Here is a 19,133-nt window from a genome sequence, read left to right on the forward strand (position 1 = left end):
TTATTAGTGTTGCTTTATAAAGATCTGAATACTGCACTTCTTCCACATGCACGGTGGAAGTGTAAAGCAGTGTTAAATTCGAATATATGTCTGTTTTGAATGCATGCCTTTTGACTAAAGGACGCCCTCTAGTTTACATTTAATATGTAAAATGATCATTCGTTCATTTTTCACCATGAATGTACACATTATTAATATTGCCATTTATACATGTTTTCATGTATGTTTACGTTTTTAAATGATTCAAATCATAACGGGTCATTGATATAATTGATTCTAACCATGCATACACACTTTTTCTTTTCTTTCTCTTCTTACTACTACTATTTTTGTATTTGTGTTTACCAAAGATGTACACATTCTGACTAGTAATTGTAACTTATTGGTTTTTACTAATTTAATTCAACCCCCGTGTATAATTTAATTATATTTCATATTATCATGCTTTCGTTTTTAAACATATCTGCAGACAGAAAAACGCAGATACGGATGAAGCGCGCGGACGCCCCCGACCGGATGTCGTCATCGCCTAAGCGTGAACCACTTCCTACTTCCGCAAACACGGCTCCTTGTAGCTTCCCCGTATGTCGGTTTGACCAATGCCGTGGTCGACTGCTGCCTTTCGCCTCCTGGCTCTTTTTAGTAATTCCAACTGATCCGACATTTATGAGTGATTGATCCAACATCATGACGGCCAACAGCCGCTGTTCCGCTGCCGAGCCTCCGGGCCTGGAGACCCAGCGGCGGGAGATCGAGTCTCTGCTGCGGGAGTGTGAGCTCCGCGCTGGGGACAGTTGGTGAGAGTCCGCACACACGTACGGTGACAGGGCTAGCTGTTAGCATCACACGGCTAACGTTTCAACGGTTATTAACGGATTCCACGACCCAGTCGAGCCGTCCCGGTGTTGGTGTGAGATTGATGGGACCGTTTGACGGCTCGTCGTTTGACGTTAGCCGCCGCTGCTGCGTTAGCTCGTTCTTACCAGGCGGACGTTGGGACTGGCCGTTAGCCGTCGCTGCTAACGCTAACGTTAGCCTGTCAACCAGCCGGGATGACACGTTCATGGTTGGCTCGTAAGCTTCCACTTTTCCACAGAGCTAATTCCTCGTCTCAATGCATTTAGGTTTCACAGACGGCTATTCAGAACATTCTAGCATAATAAAACCAAATAACTCCACTACCAGTAAACGCTTTTAACGTCTAAAAGCAGAAGTGGAGGAAGACTACGAACGCGACTTCAAAGTAGAGTCGGAAGTGGAAACATGACGGGGCAGGTTTCCATTGTTTTGCCTTCATTTAGTTTTGTTTTCTGTTCACTATCTGGACTTGTATATATCCCAGCGTTTAGCAGGACCCCTTAACGCATCAGGACATTGACTTTAGTGATGCTAGTAGACCGCGTTGGGTTTGCTGTGTGTGTGTTGGTATCATCTCGATGTAGATTCAACACTTATTTCATAGTCTGACTCTTGGACCTCTATCTATCTGTCTATCTAAATATATATATAAAAATACATTGTTGGTTGGTTCACTGTGCTTAGAAAAAGACACTGGTTTTCATCCTTCGGTCTGACGTCTGAAGTGAGAGTGAACTATGTGGTGGTTTTTAATGGTTTGTTTTGGTCAAATGTTCGAACTTGCTTTATTCTGCATATGAGGGTTAACCTCTATGCTCTGATCAGCTGCTCATTAGAATAATAAGCATCATGATCAATAAACCACAACCAACTACTGTTTCTAAATTTACACAGAAACATCAGTTTCTGGTTGATGTCATAAACGAATCAAACTGCATCGTTGTATGAAGATTATGATAAAAAGCTGCTCATTGGTTTGTAACATGAACACATTTATTTTTATATCATTTTTATACCATACCACAAGAATGCTGACGTGAGTAGTTTAGTCCCACCTCTGTCAGTGAAGGCGTCGAGTGGTGATGACATCATCGCCAAGGCACTTTCGTTATTGATTCATCTTTTGTTCTTTCAAGAAAGTTAAACAACGTATTCTTTGAGCCGTGTGTGTGTGTGTGTGTGTGTGTGTTGTCCAAAGACAGATATTTAATCCAATTCAATTTCACTTTGATAAATGAATTATGAATAAAATGTTAACAAAGTTAACTTAGTTAAATATGTTTTTACATCTGTAGTTTAAAATAAATCACAGATTATGAGGAGTGGCAGTTGTGTGGTATTAATGTGTGTGTGTGTGTGTGTGTGTGTCTCGGCAGGTACGTGATGGAGCGGCGCTGGTATGAGCAGTGGAAGGAGTTTGTGGAGACGGGAGACCAGAACTCGTCTTCTTTTCCCGGTCAGATCAACAACGCTGAGCTGTTTAAGGGTCAGTGAACGCCTCGTGATGTCATCACCTGCGACACCCAATCGGCGCTCTTCCTTCTTCCCCTAAAAGCAGCACTTGACCGATCCGGTGGAGCCTGAAGAGGAGGCTCACCTCAGTCTGACGAATGACTTAAAGCTAAAGAGCATCTTTGTTTGTTGTTGTAGTACATGTTCTGTCCACAAGGGGCAGACGTTCACCTTTTAAACAAGACTTTCAGGTTTCACTCTAAAAGCAGATTAAAATATGTATTTGTAAATATGTATGTCCTTAAGAGACTGGAGTTGTGTTCAGAGAGCGCTGAGGGACCCACACACAGACGTACAACAATAAACAAACAACGCACTATTTCTATCAGACTCCCGACTCAAAGCTTTTCAGTGTTTAATGACCCGCTGCGTGTGTCTCAGACCTGGACTCGTTCCACCTGAAGGAGCGACTGGTGGAGAACGAGGATTTCATGCTGGTGCCGGCCGACGCCTGGCACCGCCTGCTGGGCTGGTACGGCGCTGTGGAGGGGCAGCCGGCGCTGGAGCGCAAGGTGATGCCCACTGACGGCCGCCAGCCAATCAGAGCCCAGGGTGCTCCCCCAGTCCGACTCACCGCGTGTGTGTGTGTGTGTGTGTAGGTGGTGGACCTGCCCAGCACTCTGAAGGTGGAGGTCTACCCCGTCGAGATCTTCCTCTGCCTCCATAGCAACATGGAGAACGTCATAACGGCCCAGTTCAGCCGCACCGACAGCATACGTGAGTGTGTGTGTGTGTGTGTGTGTGTGAGAAGGTGAATATTATATTGTCAGTAAAACGTAGCTACGGAAATGAACTAAATAAATGACCATGTTGTTTTTTTTATGAATATAAAATCAATATCAGAGATGAATAATAATTGTTTAAGCTGATTGTTAAATTTGCGATGTGACGTCTCGCCGTAGTTTTCATCCAGAGGACGATGTGCGATGCCTTCAAGGTGCCTCCGGGATCAGAGTGCCGTCTGTGGATGAAGAGTTCTGACAGCAGCTGTGAGCGTCTGAGAAACGTGCACGTGAGCGTGCTGGACGCCTGTTTGAGCTCCGCCATGGTGAGGAGCTGCATCACATGATCACATGAGGAATAAGTTATATGAGCATCAATGCTTCTAGTAATAATCACAGCAGCTGATCCGCTTTGGAAACCAACCGTGTGTGTGTGTGTGTGTGTGTGTGTGTGTGTGTGTGTGTGTGTGTGTGTGGTCTCAGACGGTGATCATGGAGACGAGGAATGCAGACGGCACCTGGCCGAGCTCCAGGCCTCAGATCATGTAGGAAGATGCTTTTCTCCCTCATTGGTCTTTTCTACTCTTCACCCGAGATTGTCTCAATTGAATGCATTCATGTTTGCATATATGCAGTTTTTACATTGCGATGCATTCAGGTACTGCTTTGTGAAAATGAGAACATTACACCGTTATTGTGATGTGTTCACCTGTAAAATGAATCCAGATATTTTCTCATGAATATAACAGAGAGATGAGATGAACTCACTGGCTCATCACTTCATTAAACTGGTCTGAACCCTCAGGAGGAACTCGCTGGAGGATCAGGACTCGTACCGAGGACAGCCGGGGGTCTGTGGCCTCACCAACCTGGGCAACACCTGCTTCATGAACTCTGCTCTGCAGGTGACACACACACACACACACACACACACACACACACACACACACACACACACACACACACACTCGTACGTGATATTTATAACATTTAAACTTCTAGTTGTGTTTATTTCCCTCTGCCATTGTTGCCTGTTGCTGAGGTGTAATTGAGGGATATTTAGCTCCCACAAGAATGGAGAAGTCTGCTCTGATGCATTCTGGGTAAATGGGCGGGGCGAGTGACATCCGGGTATTCTGACCGTTCTTGGCGAGATGCACGAGTCCAGACAAGAACGCATGTTTAGAACCTGTCGGGTCCACTGGGCGTCGCCTTAACCCCTCCCCCCCTCCTTAGTGTCTGAGCAACACGCCTCCTCTGACGGAGTACTTCCTGCTGAGCTCCTACCTGGAGGAGCTGAACTTCACCAACCCGCTGGGCATGAAGGGCGAGATCGCCGAGGCCTACGCCGACGTCATCAAGCAGATGTGGTCCGGGAGGCATTGCTCGGTGGTGCCGCGCGTCTTCAAGGTAACCAGTTTAACCAGATCCCAGCTCCTCCGTGAGACTATGACGCCATGACGGATTCCTCATGTGACCATAAGTCAAACTGAGTGAACCTGTGCGAGACGTCGGAACGTTAACAAATTACCAGTCAATAAAACCGGCGCAAAACTACACAAATCTGCCGCGTCAGCAGCTTCCTGACGTGTAGATCGGCATCGCCGCGCTCTGCTTCCCTCGTGGCGTGCGATGAAGGAATCCGAGGCGCGTATAGCAGCGGCGCTAACGGCTAGCGTGGGGTGTCGAGTGACCCGCAGCGGGGTGGCGGTGCGTTCACGTGTAACCCGGTAAAAGGCGGCGTTGTGTTGCTGTGTCGCCGCAGACGAAGGTGGGCCACTTTGCGTCCCAGTTCCTGGGCTACCAGCAGCACGACAGCCAGGAGCTGCTGTCCTTCCTGCTGGACGGGCTGCACGAGGACCTCAACCGGGTCAAGAACAAAGAGTACATCGAGCTGAGGGACGCCGAGGGGCGGCCGGACCAGGTGACTTCATGGACCCAGTATTCACGGTGTAGCTCCTCAGTATGCGTTTGTTCCCTCATCTTCCTCTTCCTGTCCCACAGGAAGTGGCGGAGGAGGCGTGGCGGAACCACCGCCGGCGGAACGACTCGGTGATCGTCGACACGTTCCACGGCCTCTTCAAGTCCACGCTCGTCTGTCCGGAGTGCCACAAGGTCTCCGTGACCTTCGACCCCTTCTGCTACCTAAGCGTCCCGCTTCCTGTCAGCAGGGAGCGCGTGATGGAGGTCTTCTTTGTGTCTCTGGACCCGCACGCCAAGCCGGCTCAGGTAACCATCTGCAGACCCTGCGCCCTGCCGCCGAGGTGCCGAGGAATATGAGTGTGATGTGTGTGTGTGTGTGTGTGTGTGTGTGTGTGTGTGTGCAGCATCGCGTCGTGGTTCCTAAAGCAGGAAGCGTTTTGGACCTCTGTGCTGCTCTGTCAGAGATGACCGGCGTTCCTTCAACACAGGTCGGTGCTTGTGGCTTTAATTTACTTTTTAAAAATCGATTCTAAATAAAAAAAAACATTTTTCAGGGAAAATCTTTAAACTTCACAGTGTGTGAATGTGCTGATTTCCTGGTTTGTTTTGCTCGTTTGGTTAAGAATGAAACGAGAACAGTTCCCGTCTTAAAGGGACAGTTCACTCAGGGCTGGTGCTCATTCGCAATGCATGCTGGAACATGTAGTTTCTGCAGAATTGGTCATTCTGGGTCGATTAGCAGCACTGAGGGTCTAAGTCTAATCTCTGATCTCCCAGATGGTTGTAGCTGACGTCTTCAACCACCGCTTCTATAAGATCTACAACTCTGATGAATGTCTGAGCTGCATTCTGGACCGAGACGACATCTTTGTGTAAGGACCCCCCCCTTCCCCAACCCCCCCCCCCCCTCCTATTTAGTCTTTGGCTTTCAGTGTGACTGACCGGCGGGTCCCGTGTCCAGGTACGAGCTGAACGTGCCGGAGCCGCAGCAGGAGGCGCGGGAGGAGGAGGAGGAGGTGCTGCTGGCGCTCTACCTGAGGGAGCGCTCCCACTACAGAGACTACGGCTCTGGGAGCAGCTCGTACGGGACGTCCCTGTTCGGACACCCCCTCCTGCTCCGCGTGCCGCGGGGCCGCTGCAGCCGCGAGGAGCTCTACACGCTGTTCCTGCAGAGGCTGGCGTGAGCGACACACACACGCACACACACACACACACACACACACACACACACACACACAATAAGTGCAGTGTAATACGTCATGGTTTAATCACACATCAAACTACGGAGCCAAAGCTTCAAAGCTGCATCATCACTACTGACCAGCAGGGGGCGACTCCTCTGCTCCCATAGACGTCTATGAGGAAATGACTCTACTTCTCTGTAGTGACCAGCAGGGGGCGACTCCTCTGCTCCCATAGACGTCTATGAGGAAATGACTCTACTTCTCTGTAGTGACCAGCAGGGGGCGACTCCTCTGCTCCCATAGACGTCTATGAGGAAATGACTCTACTTCTCTCTGGATTTATTCCCTCAGTAAACATTGTAAACATGAGTTTATGTCTCAGTCTCTAGTTTCAAGTCTTCTTCAACACAACATGATGTTCATTTAGTGACTGATGGTCCATTTAGAGTCAAACAGACCATAAAGCAGAGGATGCTTTAGGGCGGAGCTACACGCTGATTGACAGGTCTCTCTCTACCAGAGACGTATACGGCGTCTCTACATCCTCCTCAGTCCTTATATGGTCACTTCCTCTTCTCTGGTTGTAAACCTAGAGGCTTCAAAACATCAAAAAAATATACCAGAGCGAGTCGTTAGCATGTCCGCTTCTTACTGTGTGTGTGTGTGTGTGTGTGTGTGTGTGTGTGTGTGTGTGCGTGCACGAACAGGCGCTATGTGCGACCTCCCGACCCCTCTGAGGAGTTGGAAGAAGAAGAGGAGGAGGAGGAGGAGGAAGAGGAGCTGTATCAGAGTCAGACCAACGGCATCAGTGACGGTATCGTGTGATGATGTAAACGCGCTGGTTCCCTGTGAGCGTCCCGTCTCCATCGCCCCTCTGATTGGTTCCTTTCTGTGTTTAGAGGAGCAGGAGGACGCTGAGAAAGCCGGGCCGTCTCAAACGCAGCGCTGCTGCGGCAACTCAGACGAGACCGCCGTGAACCACGCTCCGCCCACATTAGTCGACGGCGATACGGAGCCCAAGAGGCCGCCTGAGGCCGCCTGCACCACCGACGTGGTTAATCCCGGCGGCGACGCGAGCGGCTCCACCAAGCCGCCGGTAGAGGAACCACCAGGCGACACCACAGAAGAAGAAGAAGAAGAAGAAAAAGAGGAAGACAAGCAGGAGGAGGCGTGTTCTCCGAGCCCACTGGCCAATGAGCAGCTGGCAAAGAGGAAGGCGTGTCGCAGAAGGAGGCGGAGTCTGTTCACCATCCAGGCTGTGAACTCCAACGGGACCACGGAGCGAGGGACGGGGGACGGGGGGAGCGCCGTGTCCTTCAGCTGTAGGACACACACACACACACACACTGACCCTCTCTGCATCACTCGATGATGTCATCTTGTTCTGTAAACTTTGCAGCTGAGCAAAACAGGCAGAACTTTAACATCTTAGAATAAATTACTTATGATTCAATAACAAATGTCTGTGTGCGTGTGCGTGTGCGTGTGCGTGTGTGTGTGTGTGTAGCTCAGCCCTACGTGGCCATCGACTGGGACCCGGACATGAAGAAGAGATTCTACAACGAGAACGAGGCCGAGGTCCGTGTCAACGTGTCAGTCGTCCCAAAGCGATGTCTGCGATGAAGATGATGGACTAAACCTCCTCTTCCTCCCCCTCTGTAGAAGTACGTGAAGCACGGCAGCATGGAGGTTCCTCAGCAGCAGACCACAGTGCAGCTGCAGGAGTGCATCGAGCTCTTCACCACTGTGGAGACACTGGAGGAGGAGAACCCATGGTAACACATTCTCACACACACACACACACACACACACTACGTGGCAGCAATGAGACCGGTGTGTGTGTGTGTGTGTGTGTGTGTGTGTGTGTGTGTGTTCAGGTACTGTCCTGTGTGTAAGAAGCACCAGCTGGCCACCAAGAAGCTGGACCTCTGGTCTCTGCCTGAGGTCCTCATCATCCACCTCAAGAGGTTCTCCTACACCAAGTTCACCAGAGAGAAGCTGGACAGCATCGTGGACTTCCCCCTCAGGTACACACACACACACACACACACACTCAGCTGAGTCAGACTACATGAACAGTTGTGTGTTGTTGTGTTGCAGAGATCTGGACTTCTCAGACTGCCTCCTGAGGAAGAGTCTGTCCAATGGGGAGCCCCCGAGCCGCTACGACCTCATCGCTGTGTCCAATCATTACGGAGGGCTCAGAGACGGCCACTGTAAGTCCCGCCCCTAACCACGACCCGTCTCCCTCTCCACGGCCGCGTGGACTCATAGTCTCTCTGCCCCCCCCCCCCAGACACCAGCTATGCACAGAACAAGGACAACGGTCAGTGGTACTATTTCGACGACAGCAAGGTGACCTTCGCCCAGGAGGACCAGATCGTGGTGAGTCGTCATCACATGTCATTTATCTGACGCTTTTATCCAAAGCGACTTACGATAAGAACATTTCAACCATAAGGACACAAACTCAGAAGAACAAGAAAGTGTGATTTCCTCAAATAAGCCGATGTACAACTTGCTGTAGATAAGAACCATTATAAGTCCAATGTAAGTGCTCCAGGTAGTTAGTGTGTTAGTGGAGGTAGAGTCTGAAGAGGTGTGTCTTTAGTCTGAAGATGTGAAGGCTCTCTGTGGTCCTGATGTCTTCAGAGACCTCCTTCCACCATTTAGGAGCAGGACAGCAAAGAGTGGAGATCTAGTGGAGTGTTTTGCTCTCAGTGAGGAGGAACAAGCAGTTTATCACATGCAGAGCGGAGAGTGCGGGTCGGGGTGTCGGGTTGGACCAGGTCCTGGATGTAAGCTGGACCCCATCCATTCACAGCATGGTACGTGAGCACCAATGTTTAGAACTGGATGATCCACCGGTACCAGTGAAGAGAGCGGAGGAGTGGAGGAGTGAGGGAGAACTTAGGAAGGTTAAAGACCAGTGGAGCTGCTGCATTCTGGATGAGCTGCAGAGGTGGAATGGTGGTAGCAGGAGACCTGCAGGAGACAGTTACAGTAGTCCAGGAGGGAGATGACAAGAGCCTGAATCAGTACCTTCTGAGTGAGAAGAGGACGTGTTCTCCTCATGTTGTAGAGCGAGTATCTACAGGATGGTGTTGTCAGTGATGTTGGAGTCAGGGAGAGTCGGCTGTCGACGTCACGCCGAGGTTCCTGCAGTCAAAGTGGACGTTAACACGGAGTCTCAAAGTTAACAGTCAAGTTCTGTGAAGGAGAATCTTTTCCCAGAAAGAGAAGTAGTTCAGTCTGTCGGGGTTGATTTTCAGATGGTGGGCGGATCCACTGAGAGACGTCAGTCAGACAGGCAGAGATCCGAGTGAGGGAAGGAGAGGATTAGTTGGTGTCATCAGCATCGCTGTGGTAGGAGAAGCCATGCGAGCGAATGACAGCGAGAGCAGAGAGAGTTGGTGTAGAGCGAGAAGAGGAGGGGACCCAGGACGGAACTCTGAGGAACTCCAGTAGTAAGAGGACAAGGTTCCTACACAGATCCTCTACAGGTTACCTGGTAGGTGCGTCCGTCGAAGTAGGACGAGAGACGGGAGAGAGCCTGAGCTAAAGAGACGCAAAGGCAGGCGTGCGTGTTTGTTTTATTGTGTGACTTAAGTGAATCTGGACGAAGTCTCACAACGCACACTAACCGGTGTGATCTGAGGTTTAATCCGTGTTTTTGTGGATGGAGTCTGGTTCCTCTACGAAGAAGCTTCCATGTGATCATAAACGTTTGTCTTCAGACCAACGCCGCCTACGTCCTGTTTTACCATCGTCAAGACCAGATCAGGAAGCCCACCCTGCCCCCCCCCACCCTGAGCCCCGCCGCAGCCAACGACATCACCTTCTGCAAGGAGGAAGAAGCCGACCTGGCCGCCGCCTCATCGTCCGTTACCATGGAGACGGACTAAATCAATTGGTCTTAGTTTGAATCAAATTCACAGTAATGCTTTTTGTTTGAACAGCAGGACTCTTTTTATGTGATTTATTTTAAATTATTATTTTCCTCAGACTTGAACTTTCTCTGATTACTTCTTCTCCTCCCAGTTTGTGCAGCACAGTTCAGATCAGCTGCTCTTCTCTACATGGAGACACTCAGGTAGTTTGAGGAGGAAACCGTTAATCAGCTCTTTTGACCGTCAGAACTCAGGAGGACGTTCCAGCGACACGATGACCACCAAGTAAAAGACTTAAATGATGTGTTATACGATTGAAAGGTAATAGTTTGTTATTAAATGATGAATAATTGGATTTTAAAAAGGAATAAAAATAAATTGCTTAAATATTTAGTAATTTATTTGAGGTTCTTAGAATTCAGTTATTCATTCAGCATTAGTTAGACAATCATTTTATAACGCATCATTTAAATGGAATTATATAAAACATAAGTTTAGTAATTATTCTGGTTATACATATTTATACACCAAGCTTCTGTGAAATTGGCATCTAATATACAAAGTAGAAGCTGTTAAATAGTTCACTAATGTCTGTCAGCAGCAGGGGATTGTGGGTAATCAGAATGTTAAGATCATTTAATATTGAAAAAAGCTGACAGGGAAAATAATTGTTTATTTCTTTGTACATTGTTTATTTTCTTCTGGTATTAATATAATTTCTGCTGTCACATGACTTGAGTTTGATTGGACCTCGATGTGTTTATAGGTGAAGATTCGTACCGCGGCTTGTTTGGTCTTTAAGCTCTCGCTGATTTTAAAAGCAGCTCAGTGTACAGTATTTTTGTAAGAATTGTATTATTGCTGTTTCGGGTCGGGAGGGAAAGTTTGGCTGATTTTTCTTTGGTCTTCCTATCAAATATCAGATGAAAATATTTTATTGTACTTTCAATCTTTTGATATGAATAAAATGATTATCACAACGTGACGGAAAGTTTCAGAGTTGGTTCAAAATTAAAATATAAATGAGTAAATCACAAGAAGTCTGCGCTTCATCACCACGGCAACCAGCTGCTTTCCTGCCACTTAAATCCCGACGTTAAAGGGAACCTTCGTGTCAATGAGAAGACAAACCATCACGTGACAGCTTTTATTCAGCGTCGCCCCGGGTTACGACGGCAGAACCCAGAATACATAAAAACAGGAAGTACAAGGTACAAATACACGTGAACGCAGAGCCCTGTGGATATAGAGTAAAAACTTTATATATATTATTCATTACAGCCGTGGTTCTCTTATTAAATCTCAACACCGGAAGGCAAAAAGAAAAAAAAAAGGCAAAATGTGAACAAAGTGATTGGGGTGTTTTGTGTATTCCGGGTCCCCCCCCCCTTCTAGAACATGGCGCACTTGAGGTCCTGGCTGAAGATGGGGCCAAAGTTGAGGTCTCGGGACATGAGCTCCTCCTCCACATTCTCCAGAGCCCACTTGTGCTCCACGATCTCCAGCGCCTCCCACTCGCTCTGACAAACAAACAAACAACTCGGTTTGGTGCGAGATAAACGGTCATGTGACATCTTCACGTCCGGCGCTTTAGAAAGAGTAAAACGAGACGTGAAGTTACTTCATTCTTTATCTCACTGAATCAAACTTTATTTAATGTACTTGAAGAGGATTCTTGTGGAATTAAAAGAAACAAAATTGATTGTGATATTAGTGCAGTCTGATCGTGTCACCTTGAAAGCCTTGTTGGGGTCGGGGGGCATCGCCATGGCGGCGCCCGTCATCTGGTCCTGCATCACCCGCGATTGGTCAGCAGCTACGAGAAAATAGACCAATCACATGTTTGTTCCACTCGTTCGGTCTTCATTGTCAGCGAAGAGGATTTGGTTGCTTAGCAACGGTGACCTCCAAAGACGCTTGGACAGAAGACGTTGTGTAATCTTATATTAGTTAAAATGAACCATTAAAACAAATGGAATTCAGTGATTAGACAATTAGATAACTCCTCCCCCTTTCTGCTGCATTCAATGTGTAACATAACTTTAACATTATGCTGAATATTACTGTTCTCTCAGTTGCTGGTTTGAGCATCACTTCCTATACACTTCATGTAGGTTCTGAGAGTTGTTTCTGGTCACATGCACGTAGCTCACACCGACAAAAATCCCAAAACATTTATCCAAAATTCTCCGTACAAGTTATTGAATACAGCGTGTTCTAATAAAGGAACTGTGAAGGGGGAGGAGCCTCACCGTTGTCTTGTCCCAGAATGAGGCTGTACATGCTCCTCAGTCCAAACACATTGAGGAAGTACCAGGACGCAGAACTCACCCTGCAACATTTACCAATGACCGTTATTCACGGGGACCAATATCTCATTTGGTGTTGTTGTGTTTTCGTTTGTGTTTACCAGGAGGCGTCGAGTGACAGCAGGTCGATTCCTCTCTGCAACATCGGCTTGAACCTCAAAGTGAGAGGGAACGGAACCTTGGCTGCACCGCGCAACAAACAGGCAGTAAACAAGTAGCAAACAAGAAGTAAATAGATAAAACAACTAAATCAGCAAGATCATTTCCTGTGAATTAAACTGTCCACTTTCATTGACTTTTTTTGACCAATTCAGTTCTGATCACAAAAGACATTTTCATACTTTGTGTTTGTTTACAAAGTGTCCGTTACCATTGGATTTTTTTAATTTGCATTTTTCTGTTATATATATGGATAAATACGGTCCTGTGACCTCGGCTCTACGCAGCACAGTCGCCCCCTGGTGGACGGAATCAGCGCCACAGTCAACTCACTTATGACGAATCCAGAGAACGCCCAATTGATCCATCCGCCGATCACGATCATGGGCAGGACATTGGTGAGGTTTCCCTTCATCATGTCCGTGAGCATGCTGGTGTCTGTCGGATAACCATATTAGAGACAGAAGATGATCCGTTTAGCTTCCTAACACTAAACTCATCACTAAGCACATCATTATACAGCTTTAAAATGTTTTAAAGCGATTAAAAAAACAATATCTTATTTCATTATTATTTCAATTGTTTTTTAATGACCGTTTTAAAACAAACTAAAAGACATAAAAATGTTGAAAGGTTTCTTGAAAGGGTTTTAAATAAAAGCTTTTTAAAATGTCGAGCAAATGGATCTGTTCCTTTAAGTTATGATGATCATCGCGTGCTGGTCGGACAGAAGTTCACACCGGTCATCGGGTTCTTGGCGACGACCTTCCTCTTCGCCTTCTTGAAGAATCCCGTCTCAGCGTCGTTGAAGAAATGTTTCCTCATGGCGAACGACTGAAACAATCAACGCTTCTCACTTCAGACACATTTTGACCAAAAACTTTGTGAAATCGTGAAACATGAAAAGTGAGAAAATGTAGTATTTAAACTAACAACGAATAGCAAAGCATGCAGTGTTTCCTCTTCCCTTCAATTAGGCCCCAAGAAACTTTTTTTAATGCGTGTACAATTCTCCACTAGGGACGAGTATCGTTTGGCTTTATCATGACATCAGTGCTAAAACAATACTTACGCCTGAACAATACTTTTCTTCTTTTTTTTAAGTTAAAGTTATGGACAATACATGAACTATTAACAGTATATGTAAAGTCTCAAAGCGTATGCATTACTTTATTGGCATTTTGGGAATGTTAATAATTTAATCTCTTGTGCAGGAACTAAAGATACGTAACATATAGGAAGCATTTATGTTGGATTGACGCTCTTCGTGTGTCTCCATGTGTTGACGTCATGACGACAGCAGGTGACACAAGGAAGAGCTGCATGTTATCTACCGCGTGACAGAGTTCATGGTGTATGAAGTTAACGCTTTAAACGAAAAGAATCAACTCGCTCAATACGACTCAATGACAAAAGCGAACGTCGCTACGCCCTCGATTTACAACTCGGAACTGCCGCCTGCAGACGGCCAGCGCGTAGGAGAATGTCGGCGTGGCGTATGGAGCTGATGGCCGGAGACAGAGACGCGCTGCTCGGCGTGGAGCTTCGCTTGCAGAGTATTTGTTATAAATGTACGTTGCTACATCGATGTTCATAACGCTAATTGGGAGAACGTCATGGCTGGTTACCGGAGTAAAGAGCAGCTTGTTCTCACGTCAGACGTGTTTTTAAAACGGTATTTGTTATTAATAACTTTGGTTCCATCAACTCCGTCTGGAGGAGATTTAAAATGAAAATGTCCACGTAAGAGCGGGGCAGAGACATGGAGTCTTAGGCCTGCCCCCAAGGCTCTCATTGGGTGAGAAGCGTGATGAGGCCCCTCCCCTGACAACCCCCCCTCTGCCTCGGTTGTCTGTCTGTACGAGCATTTGTCCTTCATAACAATAAGAATTTTAGAAGACTGTTGATGCGCAATAAAATAATTGTAAAGTAAATTAGAGCTTAAAACAACGTGCGCTCACCTGTCGGGGGATGTACTTTCCGTTCTCTCTGAGGATGCGGCTGCGTAGGAGCACCTGACTGAACGGAAACAACAACAACAACACCTCACATCAATTTACAACACGTTCTGCAGCGTTGCCATGGTTACATGCTGGCTAACATGTAAACATCGTGTTGGGATTCTATGTCATGAATTATGGATCATGTTGAGTAAATCCTGTGTGACTGGCTGTATTTCATCATTCTCTGGTCATATATGTGTATATACACACGGTGTAAACACACATGTGTGTATATGCACACGGTGTAAACACACATGTGTGTATATACACACGTGTAAAGACACCGTAAACCGTGGAAAACGTCAGTTACATCAAAACAAAGAGCTTTTTGCTCCATGTGTCAAACAGAAGGGGGGGCGAGTGGCAAACGGACCACTTAAAGCACCGCTATGCTAAGCTAGCTGCTAGTTTTATACCTGCTTTGTAAAGTGATTACTCATTACTTGTAATATTTCTTTGGAAGAAAAACAAACGTTCATGAAAAACAACATTGTAACAACAGAATTCATTCATCAAGATGAATGAATTTTAAAATGTGCAGTAAATTCGCTAATTGTATTTTAATGTATATACCTCACCTGTCTGAAACCTGCTCCATGTCGACCTTCTTGTCGCTGTGCAGCAGCTGGGTGACGTAGTGACGGATGATCCCCACAAAGAAGGTGATGAAGACGATGGGCAGCACCACCCACATCCGAATGCTGGAGTCCAGCAGCAGCTCTGGATCGGCCATCGCTCGTTTCTACCGGCCAGCCGAAGCAGCGGGACGACGCTCTGAAAGAGCAGAAGAGAACATGTTTATGATGTAATGCACAACTACTAGAGTACTATGTCATACAAACATATGAAAGATAACAAATCTAAAATAACACATAACTTAAAAAAACAATATGTTCAATAAACTAAATTTATAGCAACATAAGGTAATTTAAAATGGTCTTTATACACAAAATAACAATGATTTAATAGAGGAGTAGAAATAGTTGGTGACTTTTATTTTAAAAAAATGATCTAATTCAAGTCCGTTTGTTACTGGACTTCTGTGCTAGTCACGGATTGTCCATAACAAACACCATGTTCGAACATAAGGATGTTCATAAGTGTACGTGGTACCAGAGCACCCTAGGCCAAAGATCAATGATCGATTTTGTAATCGTATCGTCTGATCTGAGGCCGCATGTTCTGGACACTCGGGTAAAGAGAGGGGCAGAGCTGTCAACTGATCACCATCTGGTTGTGAGCTGGGTCAGAGGATGGGGGAAGACTCGGGACAGACCCGGTAAACCCAAGCGTGTAGTGAGGGTGAACTGGGAACGTCTGGAGGAGGCCCCGGTCCAAAAGATTTTCAACTCACACCTCCGGCGGAGCTTCTCTCACATTCCTGTGGAGGTAGGGGACATTGAACCAGAGTGGTCTATGTTCAAAACCTCCATTGCTGAAGCCGCGGCGGTGAGTTGTGGCCTCAAGGTCTTAGGTGCATCAAGGGGCGGTAACCCTCGAACTCCGTGGTGGACACCGGTGGTCAGGAAAGCCGTCCGACTGAAGAAGGAGGCCTTCCGGGTTATGATATCCGGTGGGACTCCAGAGGCAGTTGCAGTGTACCGACAGGCTCGAAGGGCAGCAGCCTCTGCCGTGATGGAGGCAAAGCAGCGGGTATGGGAGGAGTTCGGGGTAACTATGGAGAAGGACTTTCGGTCGGCACCAAAGTGTTTTTGGAAGACCATCCGGCACCTCAGGAGGGGGAAACGGGGAACCATCCAAGCTGTGTACAGTAAGGATGGGACCCTGTTGACCGCGACTGAGGAGGTTATCGGGCGGTGGAAGGAACACTTTGAGGAACTCCTGAATCCAACTACTACGCCCTCTTTGGTGGAGGCGGAGCTGGAGGCGGAGGAGGGATCATCGTCAATTGGCCTGGTGGAGGTCACTGAGGTAGTCAAACAACTCCGCAGTGGCAAAGCCCCGGGGATTGATGAGATCCGTCCAGAGATGCTAAAGGCAATGGGTGTTGGGGGGTTGTCTTGGATGACACGCCTCTTCAACATTGCGTGGAATTCTGGGACAGTGCCAAAAGAGTGGCAGATCGGGGTGGTGGTACCCCTCTTCAAAAAGGGGGACCAGAGAGTGTGTGCCAATTACAGGGGTATCACACTACCAGCCTCCCGGGTAAAGTCTACTCTAAGGTGCTGGAAAGGAGGGTTCGGCCGATAGTCGAACCAAGGATTGAAGAGGAACAATGCGGTTTTCGTCCTGGTCGTGGAACAACGGACCAGCTCTTCACTCTTTCCAGGATCATAGAGGGGGCTTGGGAGTATGCTCAACCAGTCTACATGTGTTTTGTGGACTTGGAGAAGGCGTATGACCGGGTCCCCCGAGAGATACTGTGGGAGGTGCTGCGGGAGTACGGGGTGAGGGGGTCCTTGCTTGGGGCCATCCAATCCTTGTACGCCCAAAGCGAGAGCTGTGTTCGGGTGCTCGGCAGTAAGTCGAAGGCGTTTCCGGTGGGGGTCGGCCTTCGCCAGGGCTGCGCCTTGTCACCAATCTTGTTTGTGGTTTTCATGGACAGGATATCGAGGCGTAGTCGGGGGGAGGAGGGTCTACAGTTCGGGGGGCTGCGGATCTCATCGCTGCTTTTTGCAGATGATGTGGTCCTGATGGCATCTTCCGTCTGTGACCTCCAACTCTCACTGGAGCGTTTCGCAGTCGAGTGTGAAGCGGTCGGGATGAGGATTAGCACCTCTAAATCTGAGGCCATGGTTCTCAGCAGGAAACCGATGGATTGCCTACTCCAGGTAGGGAATGTGTCCTTACCCCAAGTGAAGGAGTTCAAGTACCTCGGGGTCTTGTTCACGAGTGAGGGGAAGATGGAGTGTGAGTTTGGGTGGAGAATCGGAGCAGCGGGGGCGGTATTGCACTCGCTTTACCGCACCGTTGTGACGAAAAGAGAGCTGAGCCGGAAGGCAAAGCTCTCGATCTACCGGTCAATCTTCGTTCCTACCCTCACCTATGGTCATGAAGGATGGGTCATGACCGAAAGAACTAGGTCACGGGTACAAGCGGCCGAAATGGGTTTCCTCAGGAGAGTGGCTGGCGTCTCCCTTAGGGATAGGGTGAGAAGCTCAGCCATTCGGGAGGAGCTCGGAGTAGAGCCGCTGCTCCTTTGCGTCGAAAGGAGCCAGTTGAGGTGGTTTGGGCATCTGCTGAGGATGCCCCCTGGGCGCCTCCCTAGGGAGGTGTTTCAGGCACGGCCAGCTGGGAAGAGGCCCCGGGGAAGACCCAGGACCAGGTGGAGAGATTATATCTCTGCACTGGCCTGGGAACGCCTTGGGATCCCCCAGTCAGAGCTGGTAGATGTGGGAAAGGGAAGTTTGGGGTCCCCTGCTGGAGCTGTTGCCCCCGCGACCCGACCCCGGATAAGCGGTTGAAGATGGATGGATGGATGGATCTAATTCATAAGTGAAATGAAATATTCTGAATATTAATGTTAGTAAAACCAAAAAAAAAACCTTGCAAATGACATGCTAGCTTTCGATGCATTAAATATATTCTTCTCTTTAATAAATACACAATTATTTTATAATGTAAGAGAAATTCAAACAGTTGATTCGTACATTTTTACAGGACCTTTACTCCTAATTGAGTAATTTTAGATAGTTTGTTAAAAAAAAAAAAATCAACAACACTCTAACGTTAGGAGAACTTTTGAAGGCAGCGAGGGCTTAGCTAACAGCTAACAGCTAACAGCTAACCAAAACACACCACTTAGAAGCGACTGAAACTCACCTCGCTACCTCTAACGGAAGCAATGGTAGCTAAGCTAGCCCGCTACTGACATAAAGTCTCAGTTACCAACGGCTAGCTAACGTTAGCATCAGTAGCAGTGTGACCGTGTAGAAAGCTAGCTGAAGCTAAAGACGCTAGCTACAGCTGAAGGGACAAGCTAACTTAGCTCGGTTAGCTCTTTAACATTTAAAAGTGCGGATTCTGTTTAAATCACCTTAATGGACTCTGTGATGATGATAAGATCCCAGATAATACGTTTTAAATCGACCTTGACTCACCACATTTAGGGACTTTGTGTATTAGTTACTGCAACACGTTCCGCAGTTTGACAATGCACTTCCGGGTCGATCGGAAACAGCGTTTATAAATAAAACAAAATAAAACGGATTTTGGCTAAAACTTTGTATGCAAATAGATGGAGTGATTTATCGGAAAAATAAGCATGAATAAAATAATATTGATAAAATTGGAGCCATAAAAATAGTATTTGGATCCTTTTCTACCAATACTTATACTACAAATGAATGTGTGCATTGTAACTTCTTACTATGTTGACTGGTTTAGTTTCACATAAATTCATCATATTCTACGTACTTACACCACTCGCTTAATCTCACATTTTGAATCCAGCAGGCCTATAGAGCATTGTGTTCTATCTAAAGGTTTCTATCGTGAGTGTTGCTGGATATTTGTTTGTCATATTAACTTATTGTTATAGACAACATTGTTTACAGCACACCATGGCCTCTTAAACATTAATTGGGCCTTGATGCAGTGTGCAGATACTCTT

The 19,133-nt window shown here is 47.2% G+C and overlaps 2 protein-coding genes across 3 annotated transcripts; one reads left to right on the forward strand and one right to left on the reverse strand.

The window, feature by feature from the left end:
• The first annotated feature begins 316 nt into the window (after window positions 1-316).
• usp11 (ubiquitin specific peptidase 11) lies at window positions 317-11,074 on the forward strand. The gene is made up of 21 exons (XM_040192653.2): window positions 317-797; window positions 2,235-2,344; window positions 2,752-2,882; window positions 2,970-3,087; window positions 3,273-3,418; window positions 3,576-3,637; window positions 3,898-3,997; window positions 4,329-4,502; window positions 4,858-5,016; window positions 5,097-5,321; window positions 5,420-5,503; window positions 5,793-5,887; window positions 5,977-6,195; window positions 6,907-7,013; window positions 7,099-7,521; window positions 7,707-7,777; window positions 7,862-7,974; window positions 8,077-8,226; window positions 8,300-8,415; window positions 8,496-8,584; window positions 9,937-11,074. The coding sequence occupies exons 1-21, from the start codon at window positions 688-690 to the stop codon at window positions 10,102-10,104; spliced, it is 2,970 nt and encodes a 989-aa protein (XP_040048587.2). The 5' UTR covers window positions 317-687; the 3' UTR covers window positions 10,105-11,074.
• Window positions 11,075-11,222: 148 nt separating this feature from the next.
• On the reverse strand, window positions 11,223-18,728 carry LOC120828962 (ER membrane protein complex subunit 3). Of its 2 annotated transcripts, none has more exons than XM_040192663.2 (9): window positions 18,622-18,728; window positions 15,139-15,334; window positions 14,519-14,576; window positions 13,298-13,391; window positions 12,891-12,995; window positions 12,500-12,581; window positions 12,342-12,421; window positions 11,823-11,905; window positions 11,223-11,609 (listed from the first exon to the last, which is right to left on the reverse strand). In XM_040192663.2, the coding sequence occupies exons 2-9, from the start codon at window positions 15,291-15,293 to the stop codon at window positions 11,481-11,483; spliced, it is 786 nt and encodes a 261-aa protein (XP_040048597.1). In that variant the 5' UTR covers window positions 15,294-15,334; window positions 18,622-18,728; the 3' UTR covers window positions 11,223-11,480. The 2 variants fall into 2 exon arrangements, with proteins under 2 accessions (XP_040048597.1, XP_077937570.1); XM_078081444.1 differs by having other exon boundaries at window positions 18,558-18,684.
• Between the last annotated feature and the right edge of the window lie 405 nt (window positions 18,729-19,133).

This window comes from Gasterosteus aculeatus, chromosome 2 (genome assembly GCF_964276395.1).
Source record: "Gasterosteus aculeatus chromosome 2, fGasAcu3.hap1.1, whole genome shotgun sequence".
Lineage (NCBI taxonomy): Eukaryota > Metazoa > Chordata > Actinopteri > Perciformes > Gasterosteidae > Gasterosteus > Gasterosteus aculeatus.

Bases quoted from the DNA above. Each gene is read 5' to 3' on its own strand.
- LOC120828962 (XM_040192663.2), bottom strand. From the start codon at position 15,293: ATGGCCGATCCAGAGCTGCTGCTGGACTCCAGCATTCGGATGTGGGTG. The intron at 14,577-15,138 runs GTGAGGTATATA...GTTTCCGTTCAG, and splicing joins ATGGAGCAGGTTTCAGACAG to TCAGGTGCTCCTACGCAGCC. The intron at 11,906-12,341 runs GTGAGGCTCCTC...ATTTTCTCGTAG, and splicing joins CATTCTGGGACAAGACAACG to CTGCTGACCAATCGCGGGTG.
- usp11 (XM_040192653.2), top strand. From the start codon at position 688: ATGACGGCCAACAGCCGCTGTTCCGCTGCCGAGCCTCCGGGCCTGGAG. The intron at 7,975-8,076 runs GTAACACATTCT...GTGTGTGTTCAG, and splicing joins CTGGAGGAGGAGAACCCATG to GTACTGTCCTGTGTGTAAGA. The intron at 8,416-8,495 runs GTAAGTCCCGCC...CCCCCCCCCCAG, and splicing joins AGGGCTCAGAGACGGCCACT to ACACCAGCTATGCACAGAAC.